Below are 23,788 nucleotides of genomic sequence, written 5' to 3'. Positions count from 1 at the left end.
ACTTCATCCTCATCTGCACCCTCATATGGTCAGTACACTCGGACAATTCTCGTCCTAATTCCTCCAACTGCCAAATCTACCCACATCATTCGCTTATTTATGTGCCTAATAGAAACTATGTTTCGTAGCCCTATCCCACACTCTGCCCTTCCCTTTTTAACAACCGTCAAGTAGACTTTGTAATCTCCTCCTCATTATCTCCCCTTACCCAAATACCATTAACTCCTAACAAATCCACTACCTCACACTGTGCCCTCGCCTTTTTAACACCTGTCAAGTAGACTTTGTAATCTCCTCCTCATTATCTCCCCTTACATTAACTCCTACTAAATCCAGACACATCTATGCTGTCTCAGCCAGTTCTACATTCTTTCTTCCATAAGCCTTATTAATATAGATATCTCCCCATCGAATTCCATTTCATTCACCAATTTGTTTCCAAGGAGTCCCTTGCCTGTCAAACGGGAGAGGTAAGGGTTATTCTGCCCGAAGGCAGGTCCGAACCTCCGCAGAGGTGTTCCTGAGCCGGAGTTTACGTGCGGTAGGGTGGCCAGTTCCTTTCCGCTCCTCCATTCCCTTACCCCCCACCAACAGCGCGTGGCAACCCATCCAACTCCTGACCACGCCCAATGTTGCTTAAATTCGGAGATCTCACGAGATCCGGTGTTTCAACACGGCTACGGCCGAGGGACTCCATTATTCCCATATGTCTGAGGCTTGCTTAAGACATTCTGAGTGTGCTCGGTGAAAATTTACTTACACATACCAACTGGTATCATGACTCTCAGGACCACTTAGGCCTACTAGCCCACTCAACCGTTGCCTGTGGTTCATAAGCTAGGACGTGACCACAATAACCCACACCACAAACCACTGTCACAATATATCCCAAATGATATATTTATTTCATGTGTGTCAGTATATTTTATTACACATGAATTAAATGGGTGAGAATGTTTGAGAGAGAGATTCTACTGCTCCACTGTAATAAACTATCTCTGTTTTCGGCATAACCAGCTCACTATGCTGCACACAAGGCACAAACATGGTATCTTATCACCACGGGTCGTCCATATGCACGAAATTATATAAATTGTATTGTGTGCTACATCGTGCTTACTCTATTTCTTAAGTAAGCTTCTCAGCAAGAATGAGCTCAAAGAGGTACAAAGAACAATTACACAAGGAATTTCAGTTCTTCATGGAAATCAGTACTCCAGACTCAGAAAAAGTAAAATGCAACACATGTGCAACTAATTTCACAGAAAGTCACAGTGGCCGTGATGATATACAACTCCACTTAAAAACTGACAAACACAGAGAAACAGTCTTTACTTCATCTGGATTTTGACGTATACAGCATAATATTAGCCTACATAAAACTGCTATGGGTTAAATAATGTATCTTAGATTAGGAATCTTACAGAACATGACTGGTTAATGAGTCAGCGACAACTAGGAATGGCTCTGATACAGCCCTGTGCTAAATAATCTTAAATAATGGTAGTGAAAACATTTCATATTAAGAATAACCTGAAAGTTTGGACTCTGGTTTTCCCCACTGTGATTGCAGTTTCTCTCGTCTTTGTGAGCTGAAGATGCATGTTAGGAAAACACATTTTAATGTTAAAGAAATAACTACTGACGGGACTGAACACCACAATGATCAACCACAGGAACTCCAGACTCAACAGTCTGAGAATCCAGTATCCTCTGCCCTGTTTTTGGAGTGCTATATTGTTCCATTAACAGTCATGTAAGTACTGGTAAAGCATATCCTTCAGAACACAGGGAAAGAATCATCCAGAGAGTTAAGAAACCAATTCTGACAACATTAAGTGGTGACCCAATAGACCTATTGGTAATAACGGAGCTCAGGCCATCCGTGCCAACTGCAAAACAGATGCCCAAGTAAAGAATGTTACTCATTTTAAGTGCGCAATTCAAGAAGTTGTGACTTTTTCTGATGATCTTTATCAAGAAGGTTTTGATGCTGCCATGCAAGAATTCAGTATATCCCTCTTGAATTCGATTAACTCTACTACAAGGTCCAAAACTCCCTTCTGTTAAGTATTACGAAGCACGATAAAAAAATTCTAGATGTTAGGTTTAATAGAACATATCAATCTTTTAGTAATCCTAGTAGGGCATCCAAGATAGTTATGAAAAGGAATGAAAATTTAAGTAGAAGTAGGCTCAATATCACTATTACAATCAGCGTTGAATGATAGTGTAAATGATACCACAAGGTTATAAACAATTTAAACCAATAAACAAGTCCTGCATGAAGAATTTAGCTCCCCTTTCTCGAAAAGCAAAGAAAATGAAAATCCACAGCCTGTTTCCAGTCATTTGACCAAGTCACGAATGAAATGAATGAAGCCCCCAACCAGCGGCGAGGACAGGAATTATGCCGGCTGCCAAAGCCTGTCTCACTCCTCTGGGGCAATGATTAATGAATGACAGATTAAATGAAATATGACAGGGAAAACCGGAGTACCCGGAGAAAAACCTGTACTGCCTCAGCTTTGTCCAGCAAAAATCTCACACGGAGTGACCAGAATTTGACCCACGGAACCCAGCGGTGAGAGGCTGATGCGCTGCAGCCTGAGCCACGGAGGCTCGAAAAGCAAAGACATATCTGAATATTCTGTAAAAATTGACCACTGAAAATGAGCACTTTGATGAGGACTACAACCCCCGGATATCAGTGGAGGATATGAACATGGTAATTAATAATGCTATTTGCTTTACGTCCTACTAACTACTTTTACGGACTTCGGAAACGCCGAGGTGCCGGAATTTAGTCCAGCAGGAGTTCTTTTACGTGCCAGTAAATCTACCGACACGGGGCTGTCGTATTTGAGCACCTTCAAATACCACCGGACAGAGCCAGGATCGAACCTGCCATGTTGGGATTAGAAGGCCAGCGCCTTAACCGTCAGCCACTCAGCCCGGCAACATGGTAATTAAGGGTATAAAAGTAGACACTGCTGCACCACCAGACAATATAATGTGCAGTGTGAAATATAGTTATGTCCTATCAGTTCTGTTATTATTATATACTAAACCCATTCTGTGTTTGTTCAAAAATATTTTAAACTAGCAAGGACAATAGGCCTACTTATTCCTAAAGGAGATGATGAATCTGATGTTAACTGATACTCAATCATGATATGTTCCCAATCCCAAGGGGATTCTTGACTGCAGACTGCAAAGCTATATCTGATTTCATAACAACCAGAGGGTTTTCTTCTTGCATAGGGATGTACATTAGCACTGCAATTTTAGATGGCAACTTGAATGCTGCAAAATCAAAGAAAGGGAACATATCAATCATATTTCGGGATATTTCACAGGCTTTCGATTCAGCAGCCATAAAAGACACTAGACACACTATCTCCCATTTAAAATGAAATGGATCCTATTATCTCTTCAGCACGGTAACAGAACAGCAACTGAAAGCAGTGGACATAAAGCAACACCAATACTCACAAAGCGTAGTGTTTTACGAGGAGCAACTCTTCCTACAGATTTATGTAACTTAGCTACAGACTTTGTACTTGAACTATCTGGAAACACCATATCTAATTAATTCAGCTTCAAGTCGTCAAAGACCTCCCTAAAATAACACGTAAGCCTATGGGTTTCGCTGATGATATGGCACTAGTAGCTAATAAAGAGCAAGCTGAATTGTTGACTAACATGGCGAAGCAGCAGAACTTGGTCTGAATGCTTCAAAATCTGTCGCCATAAATATTGACTAGGCAAATCTTAATTATACTGATCTATTAATCATACTGATCTATGATTGATAAAAGCTGTATTATTCAATCACTAGCTAGCCTACAGCACAGAAAATTTCCTATCTAACCATGCACTTCCACTCTTTGCTTCTAGACCAAGAAAAAATTAGTGGTGATCTCAAATAAAACATTAACTTAATGACTGGTAGTTTATTTTTGAAATCTTGAACAGAATTTCATAGTCATCAATCAGCTTCTGTGGCCTACTCCTACAAAATGCAAATACCACAAGAAAACCACATTCGTTCTTATTGATTACTGACAAACTTACAAGAAGTACTGTGAAAGAAATTCTGCAAAAACCAGCTGATACCCCTGATGCAACGCTCTACTACTCCCCTAAAGTAAAAGGAGCTTTTAAAGCCAAATAGGAAGCCAACTTGCAACATATAAATGTTTGTGATATTCTTTGTTGGGCTTCAAATGTGCACATTCACTCTTATTGCTCTCTAGCGCAAGAAATGTCTGTATTGCTGTGGACATTAGAAGAATGAGAGACAGAGAGTATCAGAAATGGTGGTCTATGAAACTCATGGGCTCAGTGCAGCTTTGATTAAAGAATAAAGATGGCATGTCACTAAAGTAGCTCTGAGTGGAGACACCTTCAAAATGCAGTGCAATGTTACTCCAGTAACAACTCTTCACAGGTAAAGACAAGACAATACCCTCTGCAGGCACTGCAGTGAGACCGAAACCCTTGCCCATGTCCTTGGCTTTTGTCATCACAGAGAGCATTTAAGAAATAACCAACACCATCTCATATGGAATATGATTGCTAAAACACTTGTTAATAAAAACTATGAGGTTCACTGTGTGGCTGAAGGTGAAAGCACTCTCCAAATAAGTTAGACATTGTGCTGGACAAGACAAGGGGAAGAGGTACTATAATTAACCCCAAGGTTAGTCTAGTTCCACCAGCAGTCGGTAAGTGGAAGAAAAAGAAAATATAGGCCTACAAGCTAACAATAAGTTACAAATGGCACAAGTATATAACATTAAAGAATTGCATGTGATTGGCTTGACAATTGGGATCTGCTGTGGAATTTTTCAAATCCCTTGGGATCTACCCACAGATCTGCCAAGATGATGTACTCCATTCCTTGAAGGGGTTGATCCAGATATTAAGGAATCACCTGTACAACCTCACAAATTAATATATAGCATATAAATTAACCTCCAGAAGGCGAGGAGGTTCGATGTCTGAGCCTTGAAGAATAATGCTTCAATCACGGATGAGTACAGGGAAATGGTCCGAGACAATCTTGCAGATCAGAGGGAGGTACAAGAAGGCACTACTGTAGAAAATCTATGGGGAACAATTCAGGACGTCATTACGAATGCAGTGACAGAATCTGTAGCGTTCCAAGAACCGAGAGTAAGATCCGAGTGGTTTGATGCGGAATACGAAGAACCATCCACAGGAGGACCAAAGCAATGGTCAAGACCTTATAAAGATCGACAAAGTCAACAGAAGAAGACTACCATATGGCGAGGGTAGAAGCAAAGAGGGTGCTCCAGAAGAAGAAAAGACAGCGAGATAAAGAGCTGCTTGAGGGCATCAAGGAGCTGTATAATAAGAAGGAGGTTTGCGCCACATTCCAGGGAACAAGTGAAATAAAGAATGGGTTCGTGCCCAGAACCTCATACTGCAAGAACAAGAAGGGTCTTTAAGTTGGAGAGGACGAGATCTTGTCACGATGGGTGGAGCACTTCGAAGAGGAGACAGAAGCAAGGGTGCCTGATCAGGTGACAGCTGACCACCCACCTACTGATGAGCATAAGCCGGTCCCCAAAGTGACGAGGAATGAGGCGAAGGAGGCAATTCACCTCATGCGCAATAACAGAGCACCAGGAAAGAACAGCCTACCAGCAGAGCTGTTCAAGTATTGGGGAGAAGAGGTCGTAGATAGCATGGATGCCTTGATCCAATCTGCATGGAAAAACGAGGAGATGCCAAGGTACTGGAGCTCGGCCCTTATCTGCCCCATCTACAAGAAGGGTGACAAGACAGTGCGCAGCAACTACCGAGGAATCTCACTACTTAGTGTGGCCTACAAGATCTTTCTGAAGGTGCTGGCTAGGAGACTTGAGCTCTTTGCAGAGAGGCAGCTAGGAGACTATCAATGTGGGTTCCAGAACAACAGATAAACAACAGATCGCATACTAACCCTACAGCTCATCCTTGAAAAGTGCCATCAGTACAACGTCAACAATCACCAGCTCTACATTGACTACAAGGAGGCTTACAACAGTGTGGACAGGTCAAGGCTGTGACAGGTGCTGGAAAAGATGCAGGTGCCAACGAAGATCACCAACCTTGTCCTGATGACTGTGAGAAGTACCAGAACCGAAGTGAAGATCCACGGAAAACTCTCCAGGGAGTTTGAAGTGCACAGAGGGTTGAGGCGACGCAATGTCAACCACTCTGTTTAACCTCTGTCTGGAGCATGTTATGCGTCGAATACCATAGACCTAAGGGGGTACCATTTGCAACAGAACCCTCCAGTACCTGGCCTTCACGGACGATGTTGTCCTACTCAGGAGAAGTGCGAACTACCTGACGGAAGCTCTGTAACACACAAGCGAGGGATCACAACATCTGGGCTTACAGATCAAAAAAGATAAAACGAAGTACATGGTGAGCACCCAAGACAAAAGAAGATTTCAAGGCATGAGAGGCCTGGAGTTTGCAGGTAACACCTACAAGAGAATAATGCAGTTTAAGTACCTGGGAGCCCTCATGACTGAGGACAGCAAGGTCAGCGAGGAGATAAAGGCTACGGTGGCAGCTGGAACAGATGTTACTTCGCCTTCCAGAAGTTACTGAAGACTGCAACACTGTCCGGAAGATTAAAACTCACTGTGTACAGGGTTATAATCTGTCCAGTTGTGCTGTATGCATGCGAGATGAGGACCCAAAATGAGAGCGAAAAGGACTTTCTACAGGTGTAGGAGAGAAAGATCTTGAGGAAGATATTCAGAGCGGTTCACAACGAAGGAGAGGGGTGCATCAGGACCAATGAAGAAGTCTATGCCCTGTATAGTGACCTCAAGATAGTCGTAGAGGCCAAAAAGAGGAGACTTTGGTATCTCGGGCACATCGTAAGGATGGACCAGGACCAAGCAACGAAGATAATCCTTGACCAACATCCTGGCGGCCAACGAAGACTGAGGAGACCAACGAGAAGATGGTTGGACAATGTCTCGAGAGATTTGGAGTTGTTAGGGATCCAGGGCTGGAGAAGGAGAGCTCTGGGACCGAAATGAGTGGGCAAAAGCTATTGGAGAGGCCAGGGCCATTCATGGGCTGTAATGCCAGGAGAGTGAGTAATATAAATTAAATCTCATGTAATTGTATAAAAACACAGTAGTTTCACATCTCTACTCATTCTTTGTACCCTAATGAATATAACTAATAGCATTTCATGGCGCCTACAAGTGAACTGGCGATGGTCAGCTTCTTTACCTATACTTCATAACACCGCTCCAGCAGCGACTAATATTTTGCCAGTAGATGTAGAAATGGTTGTTTCCAAAATATTTTTGTACTTCAAATCATACACTGTGAGAGCTGAAACTCTGCTGTTGAACTAGCCATTAAAATGTTGAAACCACTAAAGTCATACTTCCAATCTGAAAAGAAATGTATGCTATTCCTCCAAAACTCTTTTCAGAACCCTGTTTTTGTTCACAGCCAGGTTCCATCATTTCATCATTTCATGCAGCAGTGAAAAACATCAAAGAGCAGACAGTCAATGTATTTGAAGTGACTGATTGTATTAGTAAGTTAAAACTATCTTGGAGTCCAAATATGAAGACCAATTTTTTTCGTCGAGTATCAAAAGAATTCTTAAAACTTGAAACAGAGGAAGGACTGCAACCAGCAGAGGTAAAGAAGTTCCATAACACTAATAGTTTTCTATTAAACTGCTCTATCCTATCCAAAAAAAGTGGAATTGAAGAAGGGTTTCCAGAACTTGGAATCCTACAGTAGGGTAGGGATGACATTGAAAGTTCTCAATATCAAAACTGAGCCATATGTTCAGACTGCAGAAAATGAAATGTATTATGAGCATGTCTGTGTCGAATAGTTTGTAACCTGTGAGGAAATCAGTGAATGGACTGCAAACAACACTTCCGGTTTGCCAAATCAAAGGTGGGTTGAAAAGATCACTCATTTTAGTCATAATCATGTACCATTCTCAAATTTACTCAAGTTAGTGGGGTTCTCTCCTGCCTCCCTGGCACCAATGCTGCTACTGAAATGGTATTTTCGCACATGGGTCACTCTAAAAATAAAAATCTATATATATAAAATAACAGTTTTGTCTGTATATTGCTCAGAATTTGAAAAGAATGGTATTTCTGTATCGGTCATGTCCACAGTAACAAGAAAATGCATTTTTTACTTTTCCGTAATTTCTGTCTGTCTGTCTGTATGTATGTATGTACACGCATCACGAGAAAACGGCTGAAGAGAATTTTATGAAAATCGGAATGTAAAGTCGGGTGATGAACCGCTACAATCTAGGCTATAAATTATTTTAATCACGCTGAGTGAAATGGTAGTTTAGGGGAAGGCCTGAAATTTAATTCTCAAATATTTATGTTATTAGTGGTCGTGTCTTAATGAAAATTGCTAGACAAAGATGGAAAATAAGTCGCTACAATATAGGCTATACACGCTGAGAAAAATGGTAGTTTAGGGGAAGGCCTAAAATGTAATTGTCAAATATTGATTTTATTAGTGGTCGTATCTTCACGAAAATTGGTATGCAAAGTCGGGAAATAGGTCGCTATAATCTAGGCTATAAATTATTTTAATCACGCTGAGTGAAATGGTAGTTTAGGGGAAGGCCTGAAATGTAATTATATATATATATAATAAGAGTTTTGTCTGTACATTGCTCAGAATTTGAAAATAATGGTATTTCTGTATCGGTCACCTCCATAGTAACAAGAAAATGCACTTTTTACTTTTCCGTAATTTCTGTCTGTCTGTATGTACACACATCACGAGAAAACGGTTGAAGAGAATTTAATGAAAATCGGTATTTGAAGTCGGGGGATGAGCCTCTACCATCTAGGCTATAAATCACTTTGCTCACGCTGAGTGAAATGGTAGTTTAGGGGAAGGCCTAAAATTGAATTCTCAACTATTTATGTTATTAGTGGTCTAATGAAAATCGGTATGTAAAGTCGGGGGATGAGCCTCTACAATCTAGGCTATAAATCATTTTACTCACGCTGAGTGAATGGTAGTTTAGGGGAAGGCCTAAAATTGAATTCTCATCTATTTATGATGTTAGTGGTCGTATTTTAAAGAAAATGGGTATGCAAAGTTGGGGAATAAGTTGCTACAATCTAGGCTATCAATAATTGTATTCACGCTGAGAAAAATGGTAGTTTAGGGGAAGGCCTAAAATTTAATTCTCAAATATTGTTGTTATTAGTAGTCCTATCTTGATGAAAATCGGTATGCAAAGTCAGGAAGTAAGTCGCTATAGTCAAGGCTGTAAATTATTTTATTCACGCTGAGTGAAATGGTAGTTTAGGGGAAGGCCTAAAATGTAATTCTCAAATATTTCTTATTAGAGGTGTAATCGATGAATGCTACATAACTAAAGTTATATAGTATCAAATTTCCTATTATTCATGTCTTATACATTGTTACCGTACTGGCTATGATCACAAAGATATTCATGAATTTGGATTTTTGTTACTAAGTCCATATCAGCGCCGAGTAACGAGAAAATGGGTAAACAGCATTTAATGAAAATCGGTATGTAAAGTCGGAGAATAAAAAACTACAATTTATGGTTTACAAATCACAGAGTCGAAAGAAAACTAAATGTGAAGGCCTACAATATAGAAAGCTCATAACATTGATCAACAAGAACATTACATTGACCATTGTTTGTCGTGATGTGCTTTGTGTCTTCTGTTGCCCCTCATCTCCAGTGGATAGGATTACTGCTGCGTACAGAGTATTTTTGATTTACGTTACACCGACAGATAGGTTTTATGGCAACGATGGGATAGGAAAGGGCTAGGAGTGTCTTAGGCCTTAATTAAGGTACAGGCCCAGCATTTGACTGGTGTGAAAGTGGGAAACTACGGAATACCATCTTCAGCGCTGCCGACAATGGGGTTCGAATCCACTATCTCTTGGATGCAAGCTCACAGCTGCGCACCGCTAACCACACGGTCAACTCGCCCAGTCGTACAGAGTGTAACAGCCTGTCTGAATATTGATGGGAAGTAGATGGGGAGTTAGATAACTTTCTTCTTTAGCATGCCATTCCCCTGGTTTAAAAATTTTCTGATACAAGTGGTACGTAACACACTGGATCATCATAGCATTCGGGCTATTCAATCCCTACTCTGAGGCACTGATTGGAATGAACAGTGTGCATATTTAGCGGAATAATGGCAGATGAGTGTTCATGGCAATCTACGGCCTGGTCATCCCAGCTCTGGAACTTTGGACTATTAGATTGGCACCGCAATCTAACCGCAGCTCTGTTCGTTCCCGTGCGGCTTTCCATTTGATTGAATATTTTATATGATAGCATTCATACTACATTCGTACTTCATTCATACTTACCTTTTTCTAATGACCTATGTTGATTTCAGGTTAGGAAAACCACAAAGTCAGTCTTTCCGAGAATCCCGTAGCGAAGCACGGGTACATCAGCTAGTACAAAAAATAAATTTAAAAAAGCAAATTTGCATCCCAGCTGGTTTTCTGGTGTAAAATATGTTTTTATGAATTATAAATTATTGTAATTTAGTTTGACATAAGATCTATTTCGTCCGTTGATCTACTTTTTCAATAAAGGTTTTAATTTTAGAGCACAGTATATGAGATCTCACCTCCGCGTCATGTCCCAACACCTGACTTGGCATTTTGATGATTTCATAATTTGATAGAATTTAGTTTCCAAGCCATTTTGGTATCATAATAAGAATAAGTAATTGAAAAATTTCTCATGAACACTTCAGGAACATTTATATTATTTTACAAATCAAGGCTTTTGCAATGAATATGCCTATCGCCAAGTGAAGTCTCACCTCTGTGAAAAATGAAAAACTTCAATAACAACCCTACAGATGGCACTGTGGGCTTCCTAGCTTCACTGGATTCAACTATTGGCAGCTATCTGTAAGCTGCCTGAAGCCAAGTTGTGCATGTGCTTTTCTATGTATTGTTTTTGGTGTATGAAAGTGCTAGTGGAGATTTGGTAATTGGACTTTCTCACCTCCAAAACATGCTCCTGCAGAAAAAGTTTTATGATTAATAATTTAATTATACTACAAATTAAAATCATAAGTAATACATAGTCTAACACTCAAAGTGAGACTTCCCAACCTCAAATGTTTTCAAGTAGTTCAACAATGAAGAGAAAAAGCTCACCTCCGTTACCCTTATCCTTGAGTGCTATTCATGGAGGCAAGAACAAGTACCATAATGGAGTTTGTAATGCAGTAGTCTATTTTATAATATTGCGTTACAGGTATATGGATTTCTTCTTATTACACACAGACTAACTGGTCATCTAAATAATGAAACTGGAAAGTAAATTTTCCTAAAGTTAAGCTTTTTAAATGGTAATATAATGGATAAGAACAAAAAAGAAACTATCCAAGAAAGACTACAGCTTCAAAATCTTCAAATGAAAAGAGGGAGGAATCTATGTGACCGAGCGAGTTGGTTGTCTGGTTAGAGACGTGCCGCTATGAGCTTGCATTCAGGAGACAGTGGGTTCGAACCCCACTGTCAGCAGCATTGAAGATGGTCTACCATGGTTTCCCATTTTTACACCAGGCAAATGCTGGGACTGTACCTTAATTAAGTGCATGGCTGCTTCCTCCTAGCTATTAGCCTTTTTGTATCCCATCATCACCATAGGACATATCTGCGTTGGTGCGACATACAGTCAATAATGTAAAGGAATATATGTGAAGTCTAAGGGAATCAATAAAGAATGAACCAATCAGATATGAGGAAGCTAAATAAAAGGATACCATGCAAGGAAAGAAGTGAAATAAAATCTGAGGCATAAGACAACTTGAGCAGAGCAAGATCACAAAAGACTGGCGAGGAAAAAGTAGGTGATTTTTTGAATCGAAAAGGTGGGGGGATGAGAAAATTGGTGGAATGTTCGAGGAAAGTACACCACCTAGTTCCCAACCTGGTCCAAGTGGAGACAGTGAAATCTGTAACAACAGAATAAAGAAACTGTGCAGAAACAGGACTGAACTAAAAAGTAAAATTAAGACATTCTATGAGAAGATGATCTAATAATTTCATATCTACTGTAGAAGTATCAGATGTAGTTGGTATACCTGACTAGCCACCATTGAACAATTGTGGCCAGTACATGATCTTTCAGTAATGACTTTAACAACTATGAAAATTTAATCTAAAACTCTCCAGTACTTTATACCAATTGATTCGGTATCCCTGACCCTTGTCAACATTTATTATTTTTATACTTTAAGACAACATAAATAAGTTTTGATAATATTGATTTTAAGGAGAGAAAGTTTTGTTTTTATTTCCTAATATGGTAATATATGTTATTCTTTCCTATTGTAATATCTGAAAACATTTATTGCAGTAAATTTAATCCTTATTCTCACAGATTATAAATCTCATATTTTGTCCCGTATTGGCTCAACACAACTAAGATAATGTTACAAGGAGATTCACACCTTCCAATACTCGTCAATTCCTTATAGCTAGTTTATTATTTACATATCTCCTTGTAACATAACCTTAGTTATTCTCACAGATACTCCACTCTGTGCAATTATTTTCAAACCTCCATGAATATACCACTTTTAAAAGTAGTTATATAAAACGCTGTAATGATTAGTGAATAGGACCAGTACTGAAGTAGTATTCTGCATAATGAAGTGTAACACAAAAACCAATATCAAATGAAAAGAAACATTTTAAATTTTTAAAACTTCTATCAAAATCTGGCCTCTTATGGAGAATGACCCACATGCATAATGTACACACCAGTGACAAAACACAGCTTGCTGTAGAAAATATGAAAACAATGTCTGTGACTACTGTAAAGCAAATGATGACTAAACTACTGTTGTATTTCATGTGCTTATGAAGAAAAAAGAATTGCTGAAGAAAATTAACAACACTGGTAAATACAGTTGGTTTGCTGGTAAGATCAGATTAATGTACTGTTTGTCGCAAATAAAATGATATGTTCATATTATTACATTTACCGTACTTCAGATTTTTACATTTGTTATTACAGTCTCAAAATTTGGCACTGTAAGAAAAGCTAGATTCCATGGATTACAGAGTAAAGTGACCTTTGGTAAACAGGAGTCCAGTATAAATAAATATAACTCCTTGCCATTTAAAGGGCCTAGAATCAAGGTCACTGGCCTGAGTCTATTTAATTAATCTGAGTTGGAATAGGCCTAACTTTTCAAAGAAAATACTGGTACTTTTTTCTTGTGTAAGGGAAATAACATTTCTAGCTATAAGGAAAGATAGTCTTTTTTTTTTTTTACTACCTCCATTCTTCCAACAACGCCTAATCTTTAATTTGGCCTCTCCAAATTAACACCTCATAGCTCAAAGTGAACCATTTAGCCTATAAATGAACTTTCACTTCTGTGAGATAACTGCCACATCTTGGAATGATTAGGCTATTTATTATCCGTTAAGTCTTTGAGTTTTAAACATTTTTCTATCAAGTGTCACAGGAAACTGAATTGACGTTCTACATGAAGAATTAATTTTGTAAATCAAATTTCTTTGTATCTACCATTCTGAAACAAAATCTGATGGATGGCATTCTGTACAGAACATTACAGCTTCCATCAACGACGCTCACTGGCTCTAAAACCAACTAGGCTATTAAAAAAATTATATTTGTAAAACTCTTCCTTAACAAAACAAGAAAACGAATATGAAATGTAGAAAGACAAGGGAAGTAAATCTGATCAACATGCACAAATTTTGCAAACGTTAGAAAACCCAAGCATATATAGTCCAAATACTAATTAACCCAATGTGCCCTGTAAAATACCAAAATGATATTATTATCATGACGAGCATTATCAATAAAAAAAAATCCGTCTAGACCTACTAAATAATCTTGGTATAATGAGTTCGTTAACACAAAGGAATTAGCCTATAAGTCTTTTTCGATTTCTTAACCAGTAATATAACATAACCTGACGTAACCAACCTAACCTCACACACACCAAAACAAAACTCATTGTGTAAAATTATGACACAGGAATAGCCAGATTTCATATTAAATACACTTTTGCTTGTAGATCTCAACTGTTTACAATGCTACTTACTTTACGTTTGCCCGATACTGGTTTAATTTTGACTTTCTTCTGTTGTGGTTCAGCCAGATTGAATTCTATAACAGAAATTAGGCACAACATAACCAATCCCAATTTCTGAGCAGCACAACATAAAACTTCACACTAACCAAATAACACGTACCCTCACAATACACCATGCCTCTTTACATTATGTCAACGTTTCCTTAACACATTTCACACTTTCATCGCACCAAAATGCACACAAAACTACAGCTGAACTAAGCGGGGCGCGGATTACACAGGAATGGTGGGAAGGGACGACAGATTTCCGCTTCCTGCTTCTTTCGCTACCAACTTGTCAGACTTGGAATAACTTGAAGAATCTACAAGAGCTGGTGATTTTTTTATTTTTTTTTTAATTTTTTTTATCATATCATACAGTTCCCATGTATATAAACTTTTCAGGCATATCACATCATAATAAAGATTGCATTACTTCATAAAAAGCCAGTAATCCACATGACATGGAATGACATTAGCAGACGAATAAGTTTGAGTGAGGTCTTTAAAAGTAGGAAAGATCACAATATGAAGATAAAGTTGGAATACAAGAGGACAAATTGGGGCAAATATTCATTTATAGGAAAGGGAGTTAGGGATTGGAATAACTTACCAAGGGAGATGTTCAATAAATTTCCAATGTCAATGAAATAATTTAAGAAAAGGCTAGGAAAACAACAGATAGGGAATCTGCCACCTGGGCGACTGCCCTAAATGCAGATCAGTTGTCAGGGACCTATGCCCACCCGGTACAGGTATAACTAGTTAATCATATAATAAAGACCCACAAGTGCTGTAAAAAGAAACACTATATTACGAAAAATACAACATCACACATTACAGTCCGTCAGCCAAATACTCAGAGTAAACGTGGCATTATCCACCTTTTGATCCCAATCAAAACACAATCTTTACAGACAGAGGCGAGAAGGTATTTTAACTCTTCTTCCACTACTGATGAAGTTGCGGCCACCGTGACTTACTGTCTCAGGAACCGTGTCACTGGGCCATCTCCTCACTCCCACCTTCAAACTCCAATGAATAAAGGTCCTCGTAGGACGGATGAGTTCTCCTGAGGATGTCTTCACACGAACTAACCTGATCACTTTGTCTTTACTTGGAAATATAGCTGTTACTATTCCCAGCGGCCAGTCGATTCTTCTCTTATCACTACCAATGATGACCACATCTCCTACCTTCCACTGCCGATCAGGCTCCTTGCCCGATGAACAGCACAGAAGGCTACCCAGATATTCCAGTCGGAATCTTCTCCTCAGTTCATTCCTCAGCTGTTGAAGGTACTGAAACCTTCTCGAGAAACTCGCCTGATCTAGTTTGTCTAAATCTGGAGTACCAACCACGCGAATGTCCTGAAGAAACATTGTCGGAGTTAGAGGGCCTAATTCATCACGACTTTCTGAGTTACCAGTAATTATTGATTCACAATCAGCAATAACAGTCATCAATTCCTCAAATGTCAAGATATTCTTGCCTAAAACACGCCTTAATAGTTTCTTGACCATGTGCACAATGCGCTCCCAGAATCCACCCCACCAAGGAGCTGAAGGAGAACTAAACTTCCACTCGATTCTAGTAACCGATGTTTCCGCACCTATTTTTTTTTTCAATCAGTGTTGCCGAACAATTTGTTAGCCCCAACAAAGTTTGTCCCATTGTCACTATAAATCACGCGAGGTCTGCCTCGACGGACTATGAAGCGCCTAAGGGCTAGTAAAAACCCTGTAGTCGACAAAGTCATTAATAGTTCAAAATGGACTGCTCTAACAACTGCACATGTAAAAATCACAATCCAAGCCTTGTCTTTGGATTTTAGAAATAGTGGCCCAGCGAGATCGACTCCTACCACTTCAAATACACCTGCATCTCTCACACGATCTTCTGGAAGGGAACTGATTTTTTCATTTCGAATCTTCTACATTGTATACATTTCCTGATAACTTTACGAATTGTTCTTCTTCCCTTTGGTATCCAGTAGTGCTCCCGCACTATGGCGAGTAGAATCTGAACACCAGCATGAGAAGCTCTCAAATGATGTTCTCTGATTATCACCTCAGAGGGCAATAAAACAGATGTACGGAAATCGTACCTATTCATCCTTTCTGTTGGTGATTTTTGTCTTAACCCTGACGAGGCCCAGCTGGTCTTTGAAAGGGCACAACGTTTTTTGGTTGTCCCTTTCAGTAAATATCTCTTCTTGAACAATTTTCAACAGTCGTCTCTCCGCCATTGAAATTTCAAAACAATCCAATTCAGAAGCAACATTCTGCTCTACGACTTTCTCGCATTGTTGATGAACCGCAGCATCCAGGCCACCATTCTGACAATTCTTGAATACTGAGAAAAGAATCTCAAATACCACTGCTTTTCCTGGGAGACAAGCATAGTAGCGGTAACATGGCCTTTTCTTCTTTCATCGACCTCCTCTTCATTAATTTCTACAATGTGCGATGGCCAACTGTTCTCTTCCAACTTTAACCAAGCGGGTCCCTACCACCAGCGAGAAGAAATCAGCTGCGAAGTAAAGCAACCTCTCGAAGGTAGGTCTGCTGGGTTGTCGGCGCCTGGTAGATGAAACCAACGCTTAGGATTAGATAATAATCTAATTTCTTTCACTCTGTTAGTGGCGAACACTCCCCAAACTTCCTCTCTTCTTATCCAGCATAGCACAGAAGAAGAGTCGCTCCAGTAGTACTCCGGGATGTCAGTCAGATTCAAACTCTCTTTCACAGAAAAAGCGAGACGTGAGCCTATAGTGCAGGCTAATAACTCCAGTCTCGGTATCGTTATTTTCTTTAGGGAGGCTACCCTTGATTTTGCTGCGACCAGTCGCACTTCAAACTCTTTTCCATTGAAGGATCTTAAGAAAATAACGGCTGCATAAGCCATTTGACTGGCATCACAAAATACATGCATACTCCATGATGATTTGTCCTCACAACTAGAAAATCTTCTAGGCACTTTAACTTCAGCAACAGAGGACAACTCATTCAACCACTTATTGAATTTGATTTGGGTGTCTTCACTTAATGGACTATCCCAACTCACTTTCTCTCTCCAAATTTCCTGTAGTAAAACCTTAGGTACAATAGAAACTGGACAAGTAAAACCAATTGGGTCAAAAATACTTTGAGTCATTGACAAAACTCTCCTCCTCGTGAGAGAACATCAAAGTCATTAAACTTCACTATTTTACATGACAAAACATCAGCTACGGGGTCCCACAACAAACCCAAAACAGGTATCACTTTAGGTGCTTTATCCTCCAGAGTCAACCTGGTGTACTCCCACCCTCTTAAGTCAAATTTTCCTTCCAAGAGTAGCTCCTTCGACTCATCCACAAATTGTTTAAGTTATTCTTCTGTGCTCACGCAAGTGACGCAGTTGTCCGCATACAGAGATGTTCTCAGCTTATCTGCGGTTTCACGGAAGCATGAATTGTTTTTTAAATGAAGATCTAGTATAGCTCCAAGTAGAAACGGACTGCAGTTAACTCCAAAAACAGCCCGCTTGTGGCGGTGTATTTTAAGAGTTCCCTCAGCAAAATTCTCCCACCACAGGAATTTCAAAAGGTTTCGATCCCTTTCAGAGACTGCGATTTGAAAAAAGGCATTCTTTATGTCTGAGATCACGCCTGTTTAAACGGAACCGGTTCAAAATAGATGGAATTACTTCTAATAGATTAGGTCCCTTCTCCAGACAGTCGTTGAATGAAATTCCTCCTTTCAATTTACATGAAGCATCAAACACCTGCCTCACTGCTGTAGTCGACCCTTCCTTAAAAACTCCTCGGTGCGGTAAAAAGTACCCAGAATTCTGAGAGCTTTCTTGGCCAACTTCTTCACAATTATCCCTTCATCTTGCCAGTCATGGAGCACCAGCTGGTACTTCTCAAAATTGTTTTCCTAGATTAAGCGGTGTGTTGCAGAAACCAGTCTTTTTAATGCAACATCCTTGTTGTCTGACAATAGCTGCTGATCTTCTTTCTATGGAAGTGAGGCTTCCTATCGTCCTTCCTCATCTATCTTAACATTTTCTTGGAAATGTTTCAATGCTGCCATTTCAATTTCCTTCTTCGATAGCGCTTCAGTCGGATCACGAATTCCTATGCTTTCCAAGTTCCATAGTTCAACCAAAGAAGCCGTTCTCACAAACATAGAGTTCACCATAGACACTGTGTTAGAGTTCTCAATTGCCTTCCTGAGCTGCCCCCTCACTGTCCAACCAAATGTGGTCCTAACAGCAACCAAACCAGACCTCAATTTGATTGTTTCCCTGGTCAATAAACTACCCACGTTGTCTTCACCAATGAGTAACTCAATCTCCGATGGCTCTGGACCATAATCAGAGAGCCAAATTTTCTTTTCTCTGATCTCATCCATCCAAGGACCCTTCTTAACCGTTACCTTTTGTCCCAGTACCTTCAAGTTTTGAGAAATTAAATGACGTAGGTTGGCAATAGATATCTCATACAGGTTATGATCGTTCGCACCGATTGAAGCACCCCCAAAAAGCTTGTGTTCAACTTTTTCAGTCTTTGATGGAATATACCCCATTTCCACGACAGTTTTTCTCAATAGATAGGATCTCTGCGAGCCTGTATCCAGCAATGCCCGTACAGTTCTTTCTTTCCCTTGATGATTTAATCTAACTACAAGAGTTTGTAACAGTACTTTCGAAACATCACTGGTTTGTGTGTTAAGGGTTACAGTTGGGCCAACTGACAACTTTGAACCCCTATGTCCCACCTTCAGACATGAAAAACAAGCTTTATTCTCTGACAACCTTTTATGTTTATCCCTTAAGTTCAATTCTTGAGCCAGATGACATCCTTTGCTGTCATGCGGTTTATTACAGAAGACACACTCCAAAGTGTTTCCTTTTCCAGCAAAAAGTACACTAGCAGTAGCTAAACCTTGCTCCTCCCGCACCCGTTCTTTAATTTTACCAATCCTCGATTTATTAGAGAGTCCAAAACCAGCTTGAGCGAAAGTAATTCCCTCTCCACTCTCTACTTCACTCTTCAGAAAACAAAGTAACGCGGTCAGTTTGTCAGCATGTCCATTATCCTGATCCGTTTTAGTCGTTGATGAACTCCTCATACAGACATGTAATTCTTCCTCAGGCAAGCAAGATTCTACTAACGGAAAGAGCATCGAGCCCTACTTATCTCGAGTAACGCCCATTGATTCTAAAGCTCTCAGGTGTGCCTCTAGCTTGTCGTATATACTAGCAAGCATAGGCTTCTCCCTTGTGTGAGAAACATTTTTTTACTACAAGACTTACGAGCTCCCTGGCATAGAAATCGGTCAATAAATCTTCTCTTCCAAACCTATCCCTAAGGGATTCTACAGCCTTAGAGTAATTTTCAGCAGAGGAGGGTGAACTGGTAACTAAATCTCTAGCTCGGCTATCAATCTTCGTGGACTGGATTAGATATTGAAATTTATCTTCATCCTCAATTTCAGAGTCCTCATGGATGCGCCGAAATTGTCCCCAAAATTCCAACCAATTCCTAACCTCCCCATCGAATTTCACGAGTTCTATCTTTGGTTATTTCAAATGCCTTTTGTTTTTACTTCTCGGTTCGCCCGGAAGGACGTGGGTTCGAATCCCCGTCAGGAAGTCGTAAAATTTAAGAAACGAGATTTCCACTTCTGGAGGTGCATATGGCCCTGAGGTTCACTCAGCCTACACCTAAAATGAGTACCAGGTTAATTCCTGGGGGCAAAGGCTGCCGGGCGTAGAGCTAACCACTCTACCCATCACGTGCCGAGGTTAACAATGGTGGAAGCCTTTACCTTTCACTCCTCCAAGGGCCTTCACGGCCTGTACGGAAGTGACTTTGCTTTGCTTTTGTTTTTATTCTCATCTGATACAGTTGATCTACTTGATACTACTTCCAACACATTGGCATTATTAGCTTGTAACTACAGGGAATATTTTTGTCTTGTATCATCTAATTTGTCTCTAAAACTGTCTACAGATTCGTACTCACGGTCATACTCGTCATCTCCTTCTCTTTCCAGCAACATATCTTTTTCGTCCAACGGTGCCAGTTCATTTACTAACCTTTCCAATTTATCAAGGATTGCAACGTGTCTTCATGAATGCCGTCTTGTATTTCTTGACTTAAATCTTGCAAGAGCAAATTGTTCGTTTTCGTAAAAGTCGCTCTTACCGGCCTCCGAGCTTTCGTTAACTTCTCCATTTCAACACAATCTACAAGTTGTATGAATTAATACGTATCCTGGCAGCTACGAATCCTGTCGCGGTCGCCACAAATTGTCAGGGACCTATACTTACCTGGTATAGGTATAACCAGTTGATCATATAATAAACACCCACAACTGCTGTAAAAAGAAACACTATAATACGGAAAATACAACATCACACATTACAGTCCGTCAGCCAAACACTCAGTAAACGTTACATCAGTAGTGATTGATTGATTTTGAACCAACAGTGGCGGCTCATTCAAATGGAACACATACAAAACTAAAATAAGCTTTTCTTTTTCATCCTATTAGGAAAAACAAATCTTTCCTTTTGCGAACACAGATCAATTAAATGGACTTAAGCCAGTGACCTTGATTCTAGGTCCTTTAAATGGTAAGGAGTTATACTTATTTATACTGGACTCCTGTTTACTCTGTAATCCATGGAATCTCGCTGTTCCTACAGTGCCAAATTTTGAGATTGTAATCACAAATGTAAAAGGAGAAAGTGGCAGTTGCCATATCTGCCTTGAACAGCATCCAGAATAAACAGAAAATTTTATTGGAAACCGCGTTGAAAGTATTTTTAAGCGTATGATCTCACCGATATTAACCTACGGCCTGATACTAATCTGGGACCAACTGCAAAAGACAGACATCAAAGATATTGAAAAGGTAAAAGCTAGATTTCTGAAAAAGGCATTGGGAGTCTCTAAGTTTACCCCATCACGCTTGGTTCACCCGCTAGCTAGAGAACCCTTCTATATTGAAGATCTACGGCTTGAATTATCATTGCCCAAGTCAGGAGCATACCAGAGTCTATTACAGGAACTTCAGGACAAAAGGGAAGATATATGGCTAGATTTCTTCTCCATAGACGTGATGATCAACAGGGAATGGATAACGGCTAACTATGAACTGAGGCACACCATGACTGGCTTTGCGGTCCATGGTTTCCACTACAAAATCTGCAAGAGAGGTACCTACCATGATCCAAGTGAAGTGTGCCAGTGTAAACTCAGTGGTGACCAATGTGATAGATACCATGTGATAAAATGCAAAAGCAGACAAATTTCGCTGACAAAATTCTGTGATAGTTAAGTGCTATATAAACTATAGAACTATACATTGATCACTATGACTAAAACCGTATTATTGTATGGCCATTGGCTGCATTCAATATTATTATTATTATTATTATTATTATTATTATTATTATTATTATTATTATTATTATTATTATTATTATTATTATTATTATTATTATTATTATTATTATTATTATTATTACTATTATTATTATTATTATTGTTGTTGTTGTTCCTGGGTTTTTGTGCACCAACAGAGGTGAAAGAAGGTGCCGGGGTGAATGGGTCTAACTACAATGTCAAAAAAAGAAATTAAAATTTAAACTGAAGGTTCTATTTACTTAAATAACAAAATGTTCATACAAATGAAATGTCAGGTACACCGACGAATTCTAAACAAAACAAGAAATCCAAAATTTAGTGACTGTTTAAAAAAACTGGGCTTCAAGCCCCTCGCTTTACAGTTCTTGAGCCCCTAGCTCAAATTTACAAAAAGCACAAATTTACTCAAGGGCAGAAATCCCTCAATACATGGAGCACTTACTCCCAATTTACAACATCAAGCCTGCCAGAGGCATTTTTACAACACTTGAAAAGAGCTGACGTGCTCTCAGTTTTCCAAGCCTATTCAAGGCAATATCAGAAAATTACCATCACTCGCCACCAAGGCACAATTTACAAAATTTGAAACAGGGGTATCTAGTACCCAACCTATTGGGCCGTTGCGGAAAAGAATAGGTTAAGTAAATGGCCTGAAAAACAAATTGAATGGAGGCGTGTACTTGCACTCCTAAATATGTGTTCTTAAAATATAAAGGGCACTAGGCCGATGAAACATGGGCTATTCCCAAACCATGGAGGTGACTCGTATAAGAATAAATTAAGACATTACAGAAAGGAAGAAAACCCGTTACAAAACGTTGTCACCTCAAACCAATATCAAGGGGAGCTCGAGAGGGTACACCACACTCTATCCCCGATTTACAGTTGAAGACTGTATGAAGTTTTTACATTAGCCGGCAGAAAGTTACATTTTTAGAAAGTAGGTTTCATAGTTAATGAGTCGGACCTTTCCCTCGGGTTAAACTGCGGAGCTAGTAAGAAAGTAAAATGTTAGGTGGCCATTACCTTGCTGAAGACTGCTGCCTGATGAAAGAGGTGCCGCCCGCCTCCTGCTTGACAGATACACTTAGTTAGATGACGATCAAATGGCCAAGAGACCAGAAAAGCCGCAGTTTATAAACCCTCGGGGAAAGTTCGAGATCATTCATGAATTATCAAGACACACCCACAGAATTTTTTTGGTTAAATTCAAAAGTGACACTCAGAATCGAGGAAGAAGCCTGTGATAGGCGGTAAAAATTAATTACAGAAAATAGGGATTGGCTGGATTCAAAACTGGCGGAAAGAAAAGATAAATATTGCCAACCCAAAAATAAATGAACATCAATCAATAAAAACTTATGAATACAAAACTTCTTTAAATCAAAGTTCATTCACTTCGCACCAGGGTGCATGATCATAGTTTTTGGTAGTGTCATCTATGAGAGAAAGTCCAAACTTATTGATGAATGTCAAACAAAACAAGTAGAAATACAGTCAGTTTAGGAAACTTCACAATAACAAAATTATATCAGATTTTATTGGTGACATCTTCAGTGAAAAGTTTTAAGTAGGTCTAGTTTCAAGTTCACGGTTTCTCCAGTAGAGGAGTTCTTTTATGCGCTCGTTTTGAACGCGCGTCGTAGAGGTGTACCACCTGGTACAATTATTATTATTATTATTATTATTATTATTATTATTATTATTATGTCTTTCAAAAAATGAAACTTAAATATTGATAACGATCGATGTATTTGCTTCATTTCACAGAGCATCTTTGGCGACGAACGCCTGAGCTAACGACTATATTTATTAAACATACTGTGTATGAAGATATTACAAATCGTTCACAAATTTTTACCATCTGCATAATACGCCACAAATTCACGTGTGAATACTGAAGACTCGAGGAAAGATTACGTAATAAAGAATAAAAGATACAAAGAAATGCCTTAAGGGTGAAAAGGAGAAGTATCGCAAGGCAGAAGAGGCCATCGTGGTAGAATAAGCCAGAAAAGAACCATACAGAGTGCTCCCGCCAAAAAAACCGACGTTCTTGAGACATATATCGATGGATAGTTGGACCATGCACTTCAAATCCATACTCCAAAACAAGAACACATGCACCGTCATATCGGAAGGATCAAAAGAGGCAGCAATTACAACCCCCTTCACT

General features: G+C 39.4%; 1 protein-coding gene across 5 annotated transcripts in view; it reads right to left on the bottom strand.

Moving 5' to 3' along the window:
• Nucleotides 1–14,418, bottom strand: part of LOC136873986 (ankyrin repeat domain-containing protein 17) — a 918,230-nt gene extending 903,812 nt beyond the window's left edge. For all 5 annotated transcript variants that reach the window (XM_067147404.2, XM_067147402.2, XM_068227616.1 and 2 more), the window contains exons 1-2: nt 14,308–14,418; nt 14,157–14,221 (exon numbers count right to left, since the gene is read on the bottom strand). In XM_067147404.2, the coding sequence (XP_067003505.2) occupies nt 14,157–14,221; nt 14,308–14,323 (81 nt within the window). In that variant the 5' untranslated portion in view covers nt 14,324–14,418. The remainder of the gene's footprint in view (nt 1–14,156; nt 14,222–14,307) is intronic.
• Nucleotides 14,419–23,788: the final 9,370 nt, after the last annotated feature.

Source organism: Anabrus simplex, chromosome 5 (assembly GCF_040414725.1).
Source record: "Anabrus simplex isolate iqAnaSimp1 chromosome 5, ASM4041472v1, whole genome shotgun sequence".
NCBI classification, from domain to species: domain Eukaryota; kingdom Metazoa; phylum Arthropoda; class Insecta; order Orthoptera; family Tettigoniidae; genus Anabrus; species Anabrus simplex.
The sequence above is the reverse complement of the archived record's forward strand: the minus strand, read 5'-3'. Positions and strand labels throughout refer to the sequence as shown.